The sequence below is a fragment of the Glycine max genome, chromosome 4 (genome assembly GCF_000004515.6).
Source record: "Glycine max cultivar Williams 82 chromosome 4, Glycine_max_v4.0, whole genome shotgun sequence".
Taxonomy (NCBI): Eukaryota; Viridiplantae; Streptophyta; class Magnoliopsida; order Fabales; family Fabaceae; genus Glycine; species Glycine max.
In genome coordinates this window covers 2,182,873-2,202,531 of record NC_016091.4, presented here as the reverse complement: position 1 = coordinate 2,202,531, position 19,659 = coordinate 2,182,873, and the positions used below count along the sequence as shown (strand labels likewise).

At 30.0% G+C, this 19,659-nt stretch overlaps 2 protein-coding genes across 2 annotated transcripts in view; both read left to right on the top strand.

The window, feature by feature from the left end:
• LOC100809514 (agamous-like MADS-box protein AP3) overlaps positions 1-2,758 on the top strand; it is a 4,093-nt gene extending 1,335 nt beyond the window's left edge. The window contains exons 5-7 of the mRNA XM_014774432.3: positions 746-787; positions 888-932; positions 2,373-2,758. Coding sequence (XP_014629918.1) covers positions 746-787; positions 888-932; positions 2,373-2,552 — 267 coding nt within the window. The 3' untranslated portion in view covers positions 2,553-2,758. The remainder of the gene's footprint in view (positions 1-745; positions 788-887; positions 933-2,372) is intronic.
• A 3,145-nt stretch (positions 2,759-5,903) lies between these two features.
• On the top strand, positions 5,904-11,622 carry LOC100786493 (uncharacterized). Its single transcript, XM_003523510.5, has 7 exons — positions 5,904-6,167; positions 6,395-8,338; positions 8,435-8,492; positions 9,056-9,204; positions 9,599-9,685; positions 10,330-10,458; positions 11,391-11,622. Exons 1-7 carry the CDS (start codon positions 6,099-6,101, stop codon positions 11,478-11,480), a joined length of 2,526 nt encoding a protein of 841 aa, XP_003523558.1. The 5' UTR covers positions 5,904-6,098; the 3' UTR covers positions 11,481-11,622.
• Positions 11,623-19,659: the final 8,037 nt, after the last annotated feature.

Below are 19,659 nucleotides of genomic sequence, written 5' to 3'. Positions count from 1 at the left end.
ACTTGTTTGTGCTGTGTCTGCAGCACTTATTTGGTTAGCGATGTCTAACTTTTGCTCAAATTTGGGGACCCCCCTTCGTTCTTTAGGATTCATTGCCTGTGACACATAATGTTTGGTTTTGAGGAACAACACATGGGTCTAAGATATTATTGGAAACTATATGTTTTTAATTAAATATATAAAATTAGATATTCTACAAAATTTGCTTGTTTTCTGGGTAGAATTTCTTTCGATCTATCGGTGAAGGCGTATCATGTAGATCTGTGTTCTATTGAATTTGCTCAATTTAGCATATTTATCATTAATGAATTCTTTTGCTTATATAAAAAATTAAAAAAGAAATGTAGATCTGTGTTCTTTTTTCCAGTTCGCTTATTTGGAGCAAGAGCAGTTCAATTTTTAATCATTTATATGGACATATCGATCCTCTGGATAACTGAATTTTAATCTGCTTGTTTGTCCACGTTAACATGTCTCAAGTATATATGTTGCAGAAAAAATAAAAGTATTGGATGGTATGAAACATTTTTTTTTCTAAAAAAGGCATTGCTAACAAAGGATATTAAAATGCTGTTGAACATGATTAAAATGTTTATATTTAAATTAATTTTAGTGCAAATTTTATAATGAAACGTGTTCAAGAAATTAATTTGGTTGTTTAAAGGAACCCTTAGTGGTTGAAGATTTCGAACTTACCATACCTTACCATGTTAACAAGTTTCTTAATTTTGACAATTATTGACAGTATAAGGTGATAACAAATCAGATTGACACCCAGAGGAAAAAGGTAAAAATAGTGAACGTGTTTCCGCTCTCATTATTTTCTTAATTTGATGGTTATTTTCGATCACTTCATTTGATTATTGAAATTTCTGTAAATTTTGTAGTTTAATAACGAGAAAGAAGTGCACAACAGGCTCCTGCATGACTTGGTACGTATTTTAGCATACGTTTTCGTTGATTTTAATATTTGTAATGCTTCCTAGATCATACCCAAACACACACAGTAAGAACAACAATAATGGTGTTATTTCACTTGATAAAGTTATAGTTATACATAAATAACACAATGTTATTGGACTCGACTAAAAACTAAATTCTCAGACATATTATTCAAAATCAAATTTCTTTTAGTGATGTCTTCCAATGTTTCTTTCAATATCTTTCTTTATTTTGTATATTCCTTTTTACAAGACTAAAATTTATATAATATACTTTATTTATCAATACTTTTTCACCTTCAGACATACGGGGATATGTTAGTTCAATATAGTTGGTTATATGGTACTACACTAAAATTAAAGTTCTTTTTCAACTTAGGTATTTTGTAATCACAAATAATTTCCAATGCTTTCTTTTCCATTTTAACCACCAAAGCTTCTATTCCGTGTGTGACATCTTTGTTATTGTTTTTTTTTTTCAGCCACGTGACATCTTTGTTAATATATAATTCCCTCGTTATTTTATAATATTCTCACAATCTTTAATTATAAGATTTTTTTCAGAAAATTTATTTATTTCTTTTTATAAAATTAATTTTTAATTTTTAGATATATTAATTATTTTTTTCTCTCCATATCCTTGCTTAATTATTCTCTTCAAATATTTATGAGAAATAATTAAGTAAATAAAGAAATAAGAGAAATAAAAAAAATAATTTTAAAATGATAGTATAAATAATTAATAAATTTAATATAATTAATTAAACCAATTATTTTTTTTAAGAGATATAAATCAGTTAAAAGAATTTTATAATTAAGAATGGTGGAAGTATTGTTGTAAATAGTTAGACGTAAAAAATGTGGTACGGTATCTTTTCCGATATTTACGTCCAACAGCAAAAACCTTCGATGCTTGTCTCTAAAATTTAAATTTAGAGTGAATCATCTCTTCCATTGATTCTTCAGTCAAACCTATATTATCACAGAAAGTATGTATTTAGGAATAATATTTTGTATATTGTTGATAAGTACATCCAAAACTAAATTAAATAAATAATATCTCAACAAAGCTTAACGTACCCTGATATAAATCTACCGTTGTAGGAAAATGTTTACTCTCATTTCTAGGAATTCCCACTCTAGCTACTAATTACCACATGATAAATCACGCACAGTTTTTTTTTTTCCTTGTAAAATCTTTAACAATGCTTCTCTCAACACTTATTTACATGATTGTTATAGTTAATAAAAATCACATGTTTTGTAAAAGATATATAGCAAATGTATTGTAGATGCGATATGTGTGTATATATATTGCAGATTTACTTGACAGCTTCTCTCCAGCCGAATCCCTGGCATGTATGTAGATTGAATTAAAGAAATATAATATTCTGAATGGGCGTATTGTTTTATTGTGTATTTAATTTGAAGGATGCAAAAGCAGAAGATCCACGTTTTGCATTGATAGATAATGGAGGGGAGTATGAGTCTGTGATCGGATTCTCAAATTTAGGTCCACGCATGTTCGCATTGAGCATACAACCAAGCCATCCTAGTGCCCATAGCGGAGGAGCAGGCTCTGATCTTACCACTTACCCTTTACTTTTCTAGTACGCAATTGCTTAAGCTCTCTCCATCAGAAATACCATATTCACTCAAATTTCAATAAGAATGACTTGTTGCAGTTTGTACTTAACCACAAAACAATCTCACGAATCTTCTCCGTGGAACGCATGTGTGAATTATTTAATTGCAACTACTGTTATCTGTAATTTCTTTTTGCCTAATCATATACCATAAACATGAAGTTGTGCTTCCTTTTATTGAGAATGCTTTAGCATGCATGATTATTTATAGAGCGTTTCATATATAAGTCTATTTTAAATATTTTTATTAATATATATTTTCTACTTTAAATATACCACGTGGTGTTTTCGTTTGAAATTAAAAAGAGAACGTTCATGTCGTTTCTTACATAAATAATCGATCCTAAATAGTAAATTGGACAAATACTTATAACATGGGTGGATAAGTATGTCGACCCGTCCTGCGTAAGGCTCGTCTGCATAAGTCTACATTGACAGTAGACCGGGCCAGCCCGTCCCACATTTTTACACGAACTAAATAAATTAGTTCAACCTCGTCCTGTAGACCCCGTGGGTCAAACGGGTCGGTCTGCGGACTTAGTTTTAAAAGAATTTCAATTTCAATAAAAATATAACACAATCAAGTTAAGTTCAATACAAATGTAAATAAAATCTTAACAATTAGTCAATTTCATCAATAAAATAAATAATGTTTTAACAAAAAAATCCAAGCAATAAATCTAAAATATGAAACTTAAACATCTCCAACAACAAATGATTCCATATTTGAAGCAATAAAATCCTAATGCGGACAACCCGCTGGCCAAATCCACATAGTCCGCTAGTTAAGCGGGACGAATCAAAAAATATGACATAAACATGGACCGTTTAAAAAAATCGATTAGTTACCCGTGAGGATTGTGGACCCTGCGGGGCAGTTCATGGACCTGGGCCCGTTTATCCATCCCTACTTATAAATATAAAGAAAATGAAACGTATATGTATTATAATATTATTTTAATTAATTTATAAAACATTATTTTGCATAAATAAAAAGTTAGTTTGTAAATAAATTTCATATTGCATGTGCTTAAGGTTGATGAAATTTATTTGAGTAGATATTAAGAAATTTAATATATATATATATATATATATATATATATATAATTATTTTAATGATTTTATAATTCCAATATATTTTAAGTAAAAGAGTCATGTTAGCATATAATATTATCTTATCCTATCTTGTCATAATAAATTTTTTGGTGCCTCAACAATCGTATGATTTACTTGTCTTATTACCTTTTTAATCCTTCCTTTTGGTATAGTATATTTCTTATTATGAAAGAAAACTAAGTTAGAAAGCAACATGATATGATATAATTGCTCTATTAATCCCTTTGTGTCTTTCACACTGCTACTATTATTGTTACACTGTAACTAGCTTTGTCATTATTATTATTGCAGTTATCATCACCATCCTTTTACCTTCATTATCTCTATTATCATCGTCATCTCTATCGTAGTAACCACCACCACATCCCACCACCACTTCGCATCATCATTGTTACTATTTTCATTAACATCATTGTTTTCACTATCATTTATCCATCATCATCGATATCACAATCATAACAACAATTATTATCATTATTGTTATCATCATTATTGAGGTTGTCATTGTTGTTATCATCATCGTTGATTTCACCATCTTGTCATTGTTGTCACTACTAGCATTATTGTCATTGTTACCACCGCTATCACTTATCATTATTTGGTCCGTATCATGGTGTGCACTAAACATTAGGTAAGATAAAGTTTATACTACTATTATTGTATCATGTTCTTATCTTATCATGTTATACCTTGACCACCAAATTAATGAATCTGGGTTTTTTCTTGTAAATGAACATTTATAGATTGATCGGCAGGAGAGAAGTTTTTAATTTAATGAGAATCTTGATTTTTCATATATGAGATCCATTAAAAAAAAACACTCTTAAGAAAGAATGTTTCACTCAAAATGTTTTTAACTAGGTTTACAACAATATTCCCATTGTGGGAGGTGAAAATTTAACTTTCATGAATTTTTTAAAAAATATTATAATTAACATATCAGATTATTTAATGTGATAAATAATTAAAACAACTGATGAAAATATTATGTACCTCTTTGATTTCTAAAAAAAAAAAACTTATAATATTCTTGGACACTATTTTTTTAAACACTTCATTAATATTTTAATTAAATTCTCAAGATATAAATTTGGTAATATAGAGATTAGAGATTAATATTTACTAAAATTCATGATATTATTTAATTTAAAAAATAATATTCTTGGACACTATTTTTTTAAACACTTCATTAATATTTATTATTATTTTTTATTTTTTAATGACATCACATCATTTATTATATTTTTTTCTTTATATTTTTATTAAGGGCGTTTGGTAAAAGAAATAATTTTCATACCCGAGAATTAGAATCCCGAATAAAATCTTCTTGATTGATCATAAATATTCTATGAAATACTTATAAATGTTTTTTTCTTCTTTGTTTTTTTTCTTTATATTTTTATTAAGGGCGTTTGGTAAAAGAAATAATTTTCATGCCCGAGAATTAGAATCCCAAGTAAAATCTTCTTGATTGATCATAAATATTACTTATAAATGTTTTTTCTTCTTTGTTTTTATTTTTATAAACGTTTATTGAAATCATGGAGTATCATGATATTTTTACAAGAAATCTCAATTATTTTTACATGCAATTATTTAATAAAAATAGCGTAATATTTTATTGTAATATTTTTTTAATTTAGGAAAGTTAGATTTACACATTTCATAGGAATAATTTTGTAAAAAATATAACTAAAAAAATTATACTTTAAAAAATAAATTAAACATAAGAAATAAATATTCTCAATTCTTAATTTCAGGTTTCCGGAAAATTATTTTTTTTACCAAACATACTTAAAGGAATATTTGGTGGGAGAGAATTTTTCACTTTTCCAAAATTCATAACTTGAGAAATTTAATTTCTCACGTTATACACACTTTTAATCCACTTTCTAACACAAACATTTTTCCTGTAAGAGGTAAAAATCTCACTTTTTTTTAGTTTAATTTTTATCTTATTATAATAAAAACATCATATTATTTTTATTAATTTTTTTTTTAATTTCAGGATTCTTGATTATCAGGATTTATGTTTTTCGGATATGAAAAGATTTTTTTTTCAGTCAAACGTCTCCTAAATGTCAAATAAATAAGTTAGTAAAAAAAAAAAAAATAACAAGGAGATATTTTGAGATCTTAACGGAACGGTCATTCATAATCTTGTTTTCAGTAAAATTGGAATTTCACCCCAAAAAAAAGACTCCGAAGAAGAAAAGAAATCCCGGTCAATCATAACAGACAAACGCGGTTGGACGGGTTTTTCTTTCTTGCGCCTCAAAAGCCTAAAACCCTTGTATAGCGTTGCAAGTCCAATAAAAAGCACTCTCACACGCACACATAGGGGTTTTTGCTGGGTTCAGAGCGACGAAGGCGGAGACACTGTTGAGAGACGACGATGGGAGCTCTCACTTCATTCGCCTCTTGGATTCCCGAGGACGATCTTCTTCTCAAGAACGCCGTTGAGGTTCTCCCTTTCACTTTTCCCTTTCCCCCCTTTTTCCATATATATATTCCCTTTCGCCGCCTACATTATCGATTTCGTGTTTGGTACGACCTGTATTAGAGAAAATAATAACCATTTTTTTAATGTTTAGATTATTTGCGAGGGAAAACGCTGTTTATAAATATGCTGAATATTGAATAGATCTATATTTTATTTGCTTCTGGTTTTCATTTTGGAGACAATTGCAGGCTGGTGCTTCATTAGAATCGCTTGCGAAAGGTGCAGTGCAGTTTTCTCGAAAATATAGTCTTAAAGAGATACAGGATCGGTGGTATTCTCTCCTCTATGATCCTGTCATTTCTGCTGAAGCCGCGGCCGGTATGACAAACTTTGAGCTTTCGGCTTCGCCTCTCCCATCAAAGTTCTATAGGTTTGGACACTTGAAAGAACGGAAAGTTGTTTCTGCTACAAGAAAGTCCGAGAGTGTTCGCAATTTGTATTATGCCAGGTGCAAAAGAATCCGCAATAGCATGTTAACTTCCATGGACTTAAGTTTTCTAGTTGATTCGGAAAATGGTAACTATGCAGTGCATGGGAGTGATCCTTTATCTGGAAACTGCATGCCTGAAGGTGGAACTTCTAATCATTTTTCAAGTCTTGATCCTGCTCAGTATGCTTTTCCTGAAAATTTGATGGATGATAATGTTGCTTCTGATAGAGTTGCTGCTGGTGTGTTTTGCCATGGAGTTGACAATGCAGTTGAAGAGAATTTCCCTGTCGAGCTAAAGAGTGTACTTAAGGAAGAACCTCAGATTTTTGAAGACAATGTGCCTTTGGATGGAGTTGTTGAGGATTTGGATGTTCCTAATGAATTGGCTATAGATGGGTGGATTGGAGACGATGGTTTAGAGAGAATGCCTTTGTCCACATTGGATCATATCAACAATGACCCTGGAAATATGTGTCCTGAGTTTGATGAAAACAATGTATTTGATTCAGAGTTAGAGTGTGGAACATCATTTAACTTATCTTCACTTCATGAAATGCCAGTCTGGAGGACAGATGAGAGCATTCAAGAACACAATTTGCCATGTGATGGTTTTAATGATCCTATTGCTTGTGGGGATGCTTATTTGGAAGAACTGTCCAATTCTCTCCTCCACTTCAGTAGCGAGGAAGAACAGATTCTGATGGATGTTGATGGAGATGAAGGGATTGACAAGTCTTACTTTGATGGTCTGACTTCACTACTACAAAATTCTACAAATGATATTAATTCAGATCAGATCTCTAAAAAGGATGAAACAGAGTCGTTAATGGCCTCACAGGCACATGTTATAAATCAGTCAGTTTCATGTCACAAAGAATTGGATGACAACTCGGGGTCAAGCTCTCGTGGTTTACAAGTAGTTCACAAATTAGAGTTCCAAATGTCATCTTCTGTCTCGACTACAGACCCCCAATTTCCTGAACTAATTAATGAAAGTATGCCCTGTTCAATAAACACCGAGCACCAAGAAATTCCAGAAAATGATGACGTTTTTCTACCATTTGATGTGCCTCCTGTCATATTTCCCCCTTCATCTAAATTAATTTTCAAAGTATCCAATAAACCAATTTCTTCATCTGTTATTAAGCATAGAGCTAGTGAAAGAGGTAAAACTTTGATGCATGTAGAAAAGAAAAACCCTGCAGCACCTTATGTATCTTTTCAGATGATGGAATCTCCTTGCTTCCCAGGACCTGTTGGTGGTTCTAAGGTAAAATGTGAGTTGCCTGCTAATCATGCAGCACACACAGTGTCTAGGAGTTCTGTTATTGTTTCTGGTGGCTTAGGTGGAAATGATGCTGCAAACACAACAGATGCTCTTTTGCATGCAAATAAAAAGGAAGAAGCTACCAGCATTTGCTTGGCAAAGGATCCAAGCAATCATGTGGCAAATTCCTTCATGAAGAAATCAGCTGCTGATTCTAAAGACTTCAGAAATCATCCCCAACCTAATGGTTCTAGCATGAAAAATGAACAAGATTTACCCTTGCCACTTCAAGATCACCAGTTGCAACGTGCTGAACTGGGATCCTCAGATGTTCTTGAGTCAGAGCTGGTGGCAAATCCTCCAGCATTAGATGAGGAAGAGCAATATATAGAGAGTGACGATGAGCTTCCTTCTTATTCTGACGTAGAGGCAATGGTAAGTTTTATTGCATCAATCTTTCTCTCAACAATTAACTTTGCCTTTTTCACACCCATAGCCATTCTCTGACTTATTCATTCTTCACTCCTGCAGGTACTTGATATGGACCTGGATCCTCATGATCACCAGGATTCTTATTATAATGAGGAAGGTATAACACAGTCATGGATTTTATTTGTTGTTACTTTGTGTTATTTGTTTTCGTTTTTTTCTCTTTGGAGAAGAGATATGGAGATGCCTAAAATGAAGTGATGACCCAATTAAATGGTAGGGGCGCATGCATCGGTTACTTGGGCTGTTGACTGCCTCTTAGGGCTCATTTATCTTCCTTATGGTTGCCCATATTTTACATGATGTCTTCACAAATTGCTAAGTAAAGATAAAATGTGAGGCACTTTGGGGAGAGGGGGGTTGAGGAATTTTTGTATTCCAAGAGCTTGCAATACTTTAATGCTCTTTCCAATGATCTCCAGTTTATTGGTAAGGTGATAATGGATTTGCAAGTCAGTTGCATAATATATAGAATTTGTGGAATTTTGTCAAATATGTCCATAGTGTCTCCATGCATTGTGTTTATATATTTTCCTTGATAATGGGTTGATTACAAGATTTACACTATAAGATCAATGACAGCTTATTAATTTTTCATTGTTACTACCACTGTGTACTTTCTTTTATTATAGCCTAACAATATATATTCTGATTACAATTTAGTATCAAGATATCAACATGTGGAAAGTAAGAGAGCTATCATGAGGCTGGAACAAGGTTCCCATTCTTGTATTCAAAGAGCCATTGATTCACATGGAGCATTTGCCATTTTGTACAGTCGCCACTCAAAGCATTATATTAAGAAACCCGAGGTATTTGAGCATGTATACAGGTTACTTGGTCAACTTGTCATTTGAGGGATCTTTTTTACTGACTCCGTTTCAAACACTCAAAGCATAACGAGCTCATATTTATTTTTTAATAACTTCTTAAAAAAGTCTCACATGCATTATATATATGGTTACACACACACACACACACATTTGGTTGTTTTATTCAGATTGTGTTCCTGACTTGAGGCAGCAATCTGCTTGTAAATTATTGAATGAGTTTTGTGATGAAAGTCAAACTCTAAAAGAAGTAGTAGTTGGATAAACATAAATGTGCTTTGAAAAGAGTGCTGCACTGGGATATTTTTTTTTCAATACTTAAATTGAATTTAAGATATTGGATAATGCTTTAATGATGGCTCAATTCATCCTGCAGGTTTTACTTGGACGAGCAACTGAAAGTGTTCCTGTGGACATTGACTTGGGCAAAGGAGGGCATGGCAATGCAATATCTCGACGTCAGGTTAGTTATATTTACCAACTTAAACTTAAATGTCAATGCTGCAGCAACTTTTTGCTGCATTTGACAGATTTTGGATAAAAACATGCATAATGTACATCTCATTTTCAAATTTAGATAGCAGTGTTTACATCAGAAAATAAGTTACACTGTACTAATAACCTCAATATGGTTTATGAAATACTTCAACAGCAAAATAATGCATGGTCTTTCTCACTGCTGTAATGCTGTTTTAGATCAGAGAAATGCAGAAAATAAAAGTTCTGCTGATACATCGGCAGTTCTCCCCTTTTTTCTCCTAATTTTAGCTTCAAAGAGAAATGAATGCCGTGCTAGGAATTTAATGAGAAACATTGTGATTTGATATAATTTATGTAGTGTATGAAGGATCTGTGTATGCTTTAATGCATCAGGGTTATTCATCTGATAGATCATAAGGGTAAACTGCTTCATCTGGTGCATGTTGTAATGGTCATTATATTTATAATGTGATGTTGACTTGATGTAAATTCAAATAGTTGGAATAATATTAATTTTGTCATGTGTAGTTTGAGATATTATAAGTTGGGCATAGACAGTTAGGTGTTGCCTTCACTACCGAATAAAGTTGACTTAAATATATTATGTTTTTCCTTGCTAACTCGTAGGCAATTATAAAGATGGCTAAAGATGGCACATTCTACATCAAAAACTTTGGCAAGAGTTCAATCCTTGTAAATAGCAAAGAAGTGCACACTGGTCAGTCTCAAAGACTGCATTCCAATTGTCTGGTTGAGGTATGGTCATATAGCTCCTTTCAAATTTGATTGATTTGCACAAGTCTCATTTTGAATTATCTGATAGGAAATGTTTGTTTCTCTCTCTCTTCCTGATAAAAACAAAGGTTCTGCTGATGCATGCAACCTTTAGTTCAAATCCATTCCCTTTTAGTTCTCTTGATTCATGCCCCCCTTGCACTTCCAATCCTTCTCTTTATATTATCATTTCTTATCTAGCTGAATTCCCACCTCCTACTATTCACTGTGCACTTTTTATGTTCCAGAACAAAATTATTATTTCCTTTATAATTTATATCATATTCAGTCCTCCTCATCCATGTGTGTTTATCACTTTATCTTTTTCCTTTTAACATTCAACTCAGTAATTGTGGTCTATCATTATCCTTATTGGTTAAGTTTTGTTCTTTCCATCTTTGTACGTTCATGCCCATGTGTTGTTGCAAACTTGGAATCCTTTTGATTTAATGCTGTTAGAATAGTCTTTTCATGCATGCCATAACATTGATCCTTAGACAAGTGTTTGGGTTTTACAGAATTTAACTTTGGAGTTGATGTAAGCTGGACGGTGTTCTTCTGCTTGCAAATGTTTTTTCTTTTGTTTGTTAGTTGAATTAAGTACGTAGAGTCGTGGATTTCTTTGTACCTTCTACTTCAATTTCACCAGACATCCTTAAAAGAGATATAAAAATACAGCTGGTGTTACAAAAATGACACGATACAGATAATGTTATTTCACTTCCATATATGCTCTGTTGTAGCAAGTCTATTTTTGTTTTATAAAATGAATAATAAACTGAATTTAGAATTTCATTTCACTGCTCTTTTTACCCGGCTTTTGCTCAAACGTGCACTATGTTGGATTACTAGTATTAATTGGAAATGTGAATTCTTTGTTGAGTTTCTGTAGTTATAAGTGGTCTATTTTGTAGGTGAGGGGCATGCCTTTGATATTTGAGATAAATCAAAGTCGTGTGAAGCAGTACCTGGATTACATTTCTGACCATTCTCAGACCTTTTAGTGTCGATTTGTAAATGAAGCAAGGGGTCCACTTACACAGAAGGTGCTTATTTTTAGTGCACTTTCTGATTTTTGGTGAAATGGTAAGCAGTGATCCTATTGTTGTATGTCATTGCACTTATTGGTGAACTTGTGTTTCCCCCGAATGGATTTCTGCCGCTCTGCACTTTCTTCCCGATTTTCTTTTGCATGCGAAAGTAAGATAATTCAACCCAAAAGTTCTGTAACATGGTAAATTTATCCAACCCTGAAGGTAAGATAATTGCACACTGAATCTTATCAACCCTGCATTTTGCCCCCGGTTCACATGATAAATAATCTATAAAGCAGCATACTATTAATCTATTTATTATTGTTTACCTTTGAACCGTTCAGCCCTTCACTAGCCTCTGAAATGAAAACTACGATCTTAGTTAAAAAATACTGCGTTTGAATGTGTAGTTGTACAAGTAATAAAATTATCATTTCTAATTAAATGCCGTGGACCTTGTCATCTGTTTATTGTTCAGATAATGTTTTTTCTATTTTCTATTTTTTGATTTACTTCTAATTGCGAAAATATCACTTTGTTTTTAAAAACGTTATATAAAAAACAGTGAAATTATTAGTGTTTTTATTTTGCCTATATCGTCTTGAAATCTTTTTTTTAAAACAAAATAATGGCTTATAGAGTGTTTGGCGGGTAGAACTTGTTAGGGTGTGTTTGATTTGCATTTTTATTTTCTGTTTTCATTTCCTGTTTTTATTTTCTGAAAACTGTTTTCATTTTCAAAAGATTAGAATTCTGAAAACATGTTTGGTTTGACTTCTTGTTTTCTGTTTTTATGAAATAAAAATATTAAAAATGTATGATATATTGACTTTTTGTATTTTTGTATTTTTTTATTTGCTTAAAATTACATTCATTGCTCCTGCAATTTTATTTTACTCGAAATGAGGTTTCTGTTTTTAACTGAAAACACTGAAAATGAGATTTTATTATTTTCATTTTCTGGTTGTTTCTTATTTTCATTTTTACTGAAAATGTTTTCAGAAATTCAACCAAACACATTTTCATCACCATTTTTTGTTTTCAGTGAAAATGAAAATAGAAAACAACCAAATCAAACACCTTCTTAATTTTTCAACTTTCCTGGTTTGGGAGGAAAGTGTTAATTATGTAAACAGGTCACACACCCCTTTTAGGGGAGGTGTATCCTACACCTCCCAATATGAATCTTATCCCTCTCAATGGGATGGACATGAATCAAGTCAAGTTTTACTAGGTTTGAGCTCGGCTTGAGTTGAATAGGTAAGGCTTGAGTTTGACTCATTACATGTTATAAGCTTTTTTTTTTAAAGGCTCGGCTCGACTTACATAAAAGTGGTTTGGCTTACGAGCCTATTTAAAAGCTTGTTTAAAGACGTCTTTGACCAATTAATTATTTTAAAACCTAGTGAAATACTAACTAAAAAAAGAAACTTATAAAATTTCGTATAAATAATATATAAATCCAAAAATAATTTATGAACAAAATTATATTGAATTTAAATTGTTAAAACACAAAGTATATCAAAAGAAAATGAAAAGGAGAGAGCATAATATTAAAAAATATATGGATTAGAGATGATTTATACTAATATAGTCAAATAAAAATATTTAAATTGTCTGTTGGTTGCATTATCTTTTTAACTTGAGTTTTTTTTTCTTTTTTTTTTTCTGTCTGTAAGTAAACTCTCTAAGTACTTTATGTCACTTCTTCCTGTCATTCATACTACCATAGAAATGGTATAGATAATAGTTATTATTATTATTATTATTAATATTATTATTATTACTTAAACAAGCCGATTTATCAAGCTTAACAAGTTTTTTTTATAATTTGACTTTGGTCTTTTTATCTAAAAAAACTTCTTAAAAAGCTTGAGCTTGAGCCTTTATAGTAAACAAGCCAAGCCAAACTGAGCCTTAAATAGGCCGACAAGCGGCTCGGCTCATTTCCATCTCTACCTCTCAAAAAGCTTCAATGGTAAAAAAATTTCCTCAGCACTAATAACTTTCCTTCCTCTTCCCTCTATCACCCAAGTGTTCTACAAGGTTTAGACGAGAACAAGACCTGTATGACGCTGGACGGTCTAGGTTCGAAGCTAGGAGGGGCTCTTTTGGGATCATCGTCATTCTCTTGTGTGTCCTGATGGGTTCAAGTTTAAAGAAGGAAAGGGGCCCTACCATTATTCCAAAGCAACTATATTAGAATAGGATAGTTTTCAGAATAACTATTTTGAAATAAAAAAATTGTATTTTAAAACAACTATTATGTAATATGAAAAACTATTCTCGAATAGCTATTTTGAAAATGTATTCTATTCAAGGTGGGGGTGTAGGGTAAAGTAGTATTTTTATAGTCTTTTGGGAGGTGTAGGATGTAAAGTGGGAGGTGCAAGATATTAATGTCCCTTTTAGTTAAAGTTCCTCATTATCCAAAATTTTCAACAAATAGAATGTAACAACAACATCTTGTTTCTAACATTTCATGGAAGTCCTTTTCTCTTATTTCTTTCAACATTGTGTCTTTGTGTAAGGTAAAAATATATTTGATTGATTCTACACTGATTACCCTCATTCTGATTTATTTGATTGATTTTGCATTGACATTCGTCGTTAATATTATTTGGTTACAAGAGAGGGAAAATAACAAGAAAAACAGGAAAGGAAAATCCAAAAACAGACTAAATCCTAGACAAGTTCATGGAGAACAATCAGATTCTCAACACTTTTAGCACCATAGCCATTAAAATTAGGAGAATTCAAATCCAAACCGATCTAAAATAAAAACAAAAAATCACACAAAATACCGAAAACCGAACCAAATCGACTTTTTTTGGATTTGTTTGAATGTTTTTTCTCAAATTGATTGGTTCAGTTCGATTTGCGGTTTATGTTTTTGAAACCAAATCAAACCACAATACTTGTACTAATACTTATATTACTTTAGTGTTATGTATTTTATGCGTGTATCACTTGAGTTTCACAATGTTTTTTAATGTCATATATATAAAACTTATATAATGCATATTACTTTTTTTCATATGATTTTTTTAAGATATGTTAGAAATAGATGAGATTTTTGCAAATTTTTATTTTAGAATGTTTAACATATTAATAAGTTTCATAGATTGTTATTAACAATTTTTTTGATGTAATTTGATTCAAAATATTAAAAAAAAATTATAAATTTTAGTGAAATAATATTTTGTAAAAATTACAAAAATCGAACCGAACCAAACCATAAAATATTGGTTTGGTTTGATTCAATTTTTCATCAAAAAGTCATTCGAACCAAGCTTAAAAAACATATGCGGATCAGTTTTCATTTAAACCGTTAACACCCCTAATTAAAATAATGTTGTTAGTTTCTTTACTATTTGAATATTATTTATATTTTAATTTTAATTGTTATTTACTTTATATTTTGTAATTAAATTTTCAATGTCTTCAAAAAGTAATTTGATTATTTTAAAAAATATCTTGAACTTATAGTTGAATGTATTTGTAATAAGATTTGAATAAAGAAATATATCTAATGAAAATATTTTAATAAAGGGTATTTTTGTAAGAAACACTTATATACACAAGAAATTCCATTGTCCTGTTGATTTCTAAAAAAAAGTTTTATTATTAAAGGATATTTGTAAAAAAAAACAAACTTATATTATATACATAAGAAAGCTCTATTGTAAACATGAGAATTTTTAATTCTTAATGTCCTAATTGTCTTAATTTTTAGTATAAAAATGGGAATAGAAAACATATAAATGTAAGAAAATCTTAATTGCTTTTCTTGATTGAATTTTATTTGGGAGATCATAACTGCGTATATTAAAATATGTTTTTCAGAATTTTTTTTACTATGGTACATAAATAAAAACAGCAATGTTAAATGTAAATGGATTTGTTATTTTTTCTTTTACACTATTTGTTCTTTTGAAGAGCTTGTACGATAATAAAATCTCACAAACTTTAACCTCGATAAGCTTATCTAGCCTGAACCACTGCTTCGGAAGCATAAAATTTGTCATCGGAATTAATTAATGTATTACATTAGAGTGTATCTTCTTTTAATATTCAAGATTCATTCTTAACTATTCACAAAAATATCTAAAATATTTAAATTTATACGTGCAGTTATATATTTTAACTTTCTTTCCACAATTCCTGTTCTTCATATGATCAACACAATTGACAATATCTTATGAATACATTCGTCCTGTACGGAATATATAGGTTTTGCCAAAGGGCAATATAAAAAATTAGAAAGTCATTGTGAATACATAAATTTCGGGGTTTTGACAGCTTTGCGTAATAAGAAAAGTTATCAATTTTTAACGGTTAATATATTTTTTGTTTTAAATTTTTAGGAAAAATATGATTTTGCCCCTCTAAAATTTAAAATATTCGATTTTAGTTTGTGTAAAAAAATATTTATTTTAATCCTTTTAATTTTGAAATACACCACTTTTAACTCTAATTTTATCTCTTTTTTTTTAAAAAAAATACATTGCTTTAGTACCTAAACAAGTACTTTTGGTTCTTATACTTTTTCTTTGTTAATAATTTTAGTTTTTATTATTAAGTAACAACATTAACATTGAGTAGTGACATAAGTCATGTTAATATTTATTTTGGTTTGGTAGAAGAAAGAAATACGAGAAACTAGACAAAATAAATGAATAGGTTTATTTGGTAAAAATAATGAAGGTAGAAATAATTTTGAAAATCCTCGAACCTACTTGTACTATTCACATTTATTTTAACTCATTTTATATTTTTCTCCTTATTTTCTCTACTTCTATTCAACTAAATGCTTTCATTTTTATTTTATTTTCGTTCATCCTATCTGTCTTCTCTCTATCAAACAAAACATAAGAATCCCATGGAATAATAATGTGTAATTGTTTTAGTAAACTGTATTTTTAATATTTAATCCACGAATCTAACGTTATCAACTAGTCTACGTAGATGTATTTGTTTTTAAGAAAAGGCAACCATAACATTTTCAATTCCTGTTTTCTTCCCACAAATAGCAGCCAATGAGACAAATGACTTATTCCGATGGAAATTCTAGTCTTTTAGCAGAGCCAAATGCCATTATCTTATCAATTATCACATTCTTCCCAAAAAAGAGACAATAAGGAAAGACATCAACTATATTATATCAACATCAAATATTAGAATATGTACGGTCCCCCTTAACTGTAACCATCGTGTTCAGAGTTATGCCTTTAAGCACAATTTTTTAAACCGACGTGGGTTATCGGTCGAGCCAAGATCTTGGATCGTGTTTATCTTGCGAGCTCCAATTCCATAAAAACTGGACTTGTCTATGTAATCTCAAATTAAAATAAATTATTGGTACAATTTTCTTAAAATAAATCAATTTTAATATTTAATTCAAATGAATAATAAATATGATTTGTCCCTGTCCCACACCTCCCAGCCCCGTCGTCGACTGGTCGCTGACTATGAATTATTCTCAAACACTTGTCACCATATCACAGTTGGGCGCATCGCTTATATAAATAAATGCATTAGGTCACCATAGCGTGTAACATATTCACCCAGTTCGTGAATAATTTTCGTACTAAATTATTTTATCCAAAAAAACAAAATAAAATAAAAATTTTAATTTTATAAAATTAATCTTGTATTATTGTTAATTTATTTATAATTTTTTTATCATTAATATTATTACAAATATAAATAATAAATATTATTTTAAAAAACTTTTTCTCTTACATAACAATTGTGATCGAAAACGAAAACATCCATAAACCTGCTTTAAAACGAAAAGATCCTTGGACTTTCTGTGTCCACGTTTCCCCAGAAATATGGAATGCCAATCCACTCACCTGGAAATGGTAGTAGTGAGAGAAAATAAAAAGAAGAAAAAGAGAAAGGTTGATTTTTAGAGAGAGAAAAAAACAAAATAGTTATTTTATTTTACTTTCTTTTTAACTCAATTTATTTTTTGTCCAAATACATCATTTAAGACTTTATGTAATCTATTCAAACTTTTCACTGTTATGTCTGGATTCGTGTAATTGAAATTAATTGTTACTTGTCTTTATTCTTTTTTATGTTAATTAAATTAAAAAATATATATATTATTTGAAAGTTTTCTTTTAAATAATAATATTATTTTTTATTCTTAGAATTTTATTTTTTAGATAAATAATACAAAAAATATTAATAATTTAATTCCAGAGCAGTGATAAGGGGATCGAGCTTTTTTTTTTTTAAAAAAAAAAAAAATAGATAAGGGGATCAAGCTACCGAGTAGCTAAGCTGTCTAAATTGAATTTCTCTTTTATTGTTATTCAATAAATTTCTACACGTGTCTCATAAACTTCAACCGTCTAAGTTAAAAAGCGCTCCAAGTCTCCAACGTGTAGCAGAGTTCCCAAACATTAAAGCTCACTTTATGCAACGAGATTTTGAATTTGACTTCTAAAATGCAATAGAATAAAAAAAAAAATAGCTGAAATTACTGGAAGTAACAACCCTAGAGTAAAAGGACCTGAATTCAGTTTGGGTTCAAAATTTTAAGTACTACATTTTATTGGGTAGGTTTGTACTAGCGGCTAATTTTATTAATTTTATCACTTCTGACAATTTAGGCTCATCTTTTGAACAAATATTTACTAGCAATTTCAACATGACATTCACACTTGATTAATAGTATCGGAAATGTTTTCATATTCTATCACTTTTATCTACTGGTACATTCATACATAAGTGAATTTGAAATTTGAATTTTAGAGATTAAAAGTCATTTTATGTGTGTTAAAACTAAAATTAATCATTTTATAGATTGAAATAAACGTATAATTTTTTTCTAAAAAATATTATAAAATAACACATAACAAATATATAAATATTACGTGAAAGTCGTATCAATATCACATATCACTCACTCACTCACTCAGGTAATTATCACATATCAACTATATCACATAAGTTATTACGTAACTTATACATATTAATTATGTGTTTGTTATATCATATAAGATATTCTCATATATAATATTAATATATACTTTCATTAGGCATGTCAACAATTAATTTAGAGACTTAAGTTTAAGGGCCAGAACTTGATTATTAAATATAAAGTTTAAAAACAAATTTTCAAAGAATAAAAAGCAATTATATAAAAATACTATATTATAAACACTTATTTGATATTTTTATTTATTTATAACTCTTATTATCAAATCATATCATACAGGACCCAGATGTAGTTGGTACAATCTAGCCGCCCACCATTTCACACAAGTCATCCTTAGATGAGAGTTATTAACTCAGCCAGTATCGTCTATAAGACATAGAACAATACAAGAAAAGATCAGTAACATTGAATTTACTATATAAGATCTCGAGCAAACACTAACTTTACTATTAGAATCTCTTTTCAAGTATCTTACATCGAAAAAGAAGCTCAACACAACAAGAAGAAAATCATTTAGAGATCAAACCAGAGTCAAGAGGTGAGTAAGAACACTTTTCATGTTTATCTTTTTCTTTCTTCTATCACTTTTTCATTTTATATATTAATTAATAGAAAAGTGTTTACTAACCCTTTTCCTTTTTAAAATGGGAAACTAAAACAAAGTTAAATTTTTTTTAGGACATTAATCATTAACCCTTTATATTAATATCAAATGCTTACGCAGGAGACTTCGTCACCGTGATTGTTAAAAACTTTAAAACATGAGAATTTGTGTAGATTTACTGTTATGTTATCTAATCATGACTTGTTAATAATTATTTTATTAATAGTACTGATATGATATGATTAAATACATGATGTAATGGCTAACGCGTGGAAGGAATTATAAAAAATTTACAGCATCTTTCTAGTATACTCAAACCAAAGTTCCGTTTATTAATTTATATATTTATCAAATGCTCACGCTAGACACTTCGTCACTGTGATAGTTAATAAAAGCTTAAAAGCATGTGAATTTGTGTGGATTTTTTTTATTTATTCTTCGGTGTTACTGAACTGCTTTTACTTTTACAATAATATTCTCCTTATTATAATTTAATCTATTTATAGCCATAATATCACCCATAATGATTCTTCCTAGCTTAAACAAGGATTATGCTTAACAAAAGTAACTGAAAAACTACCTGATAAAAA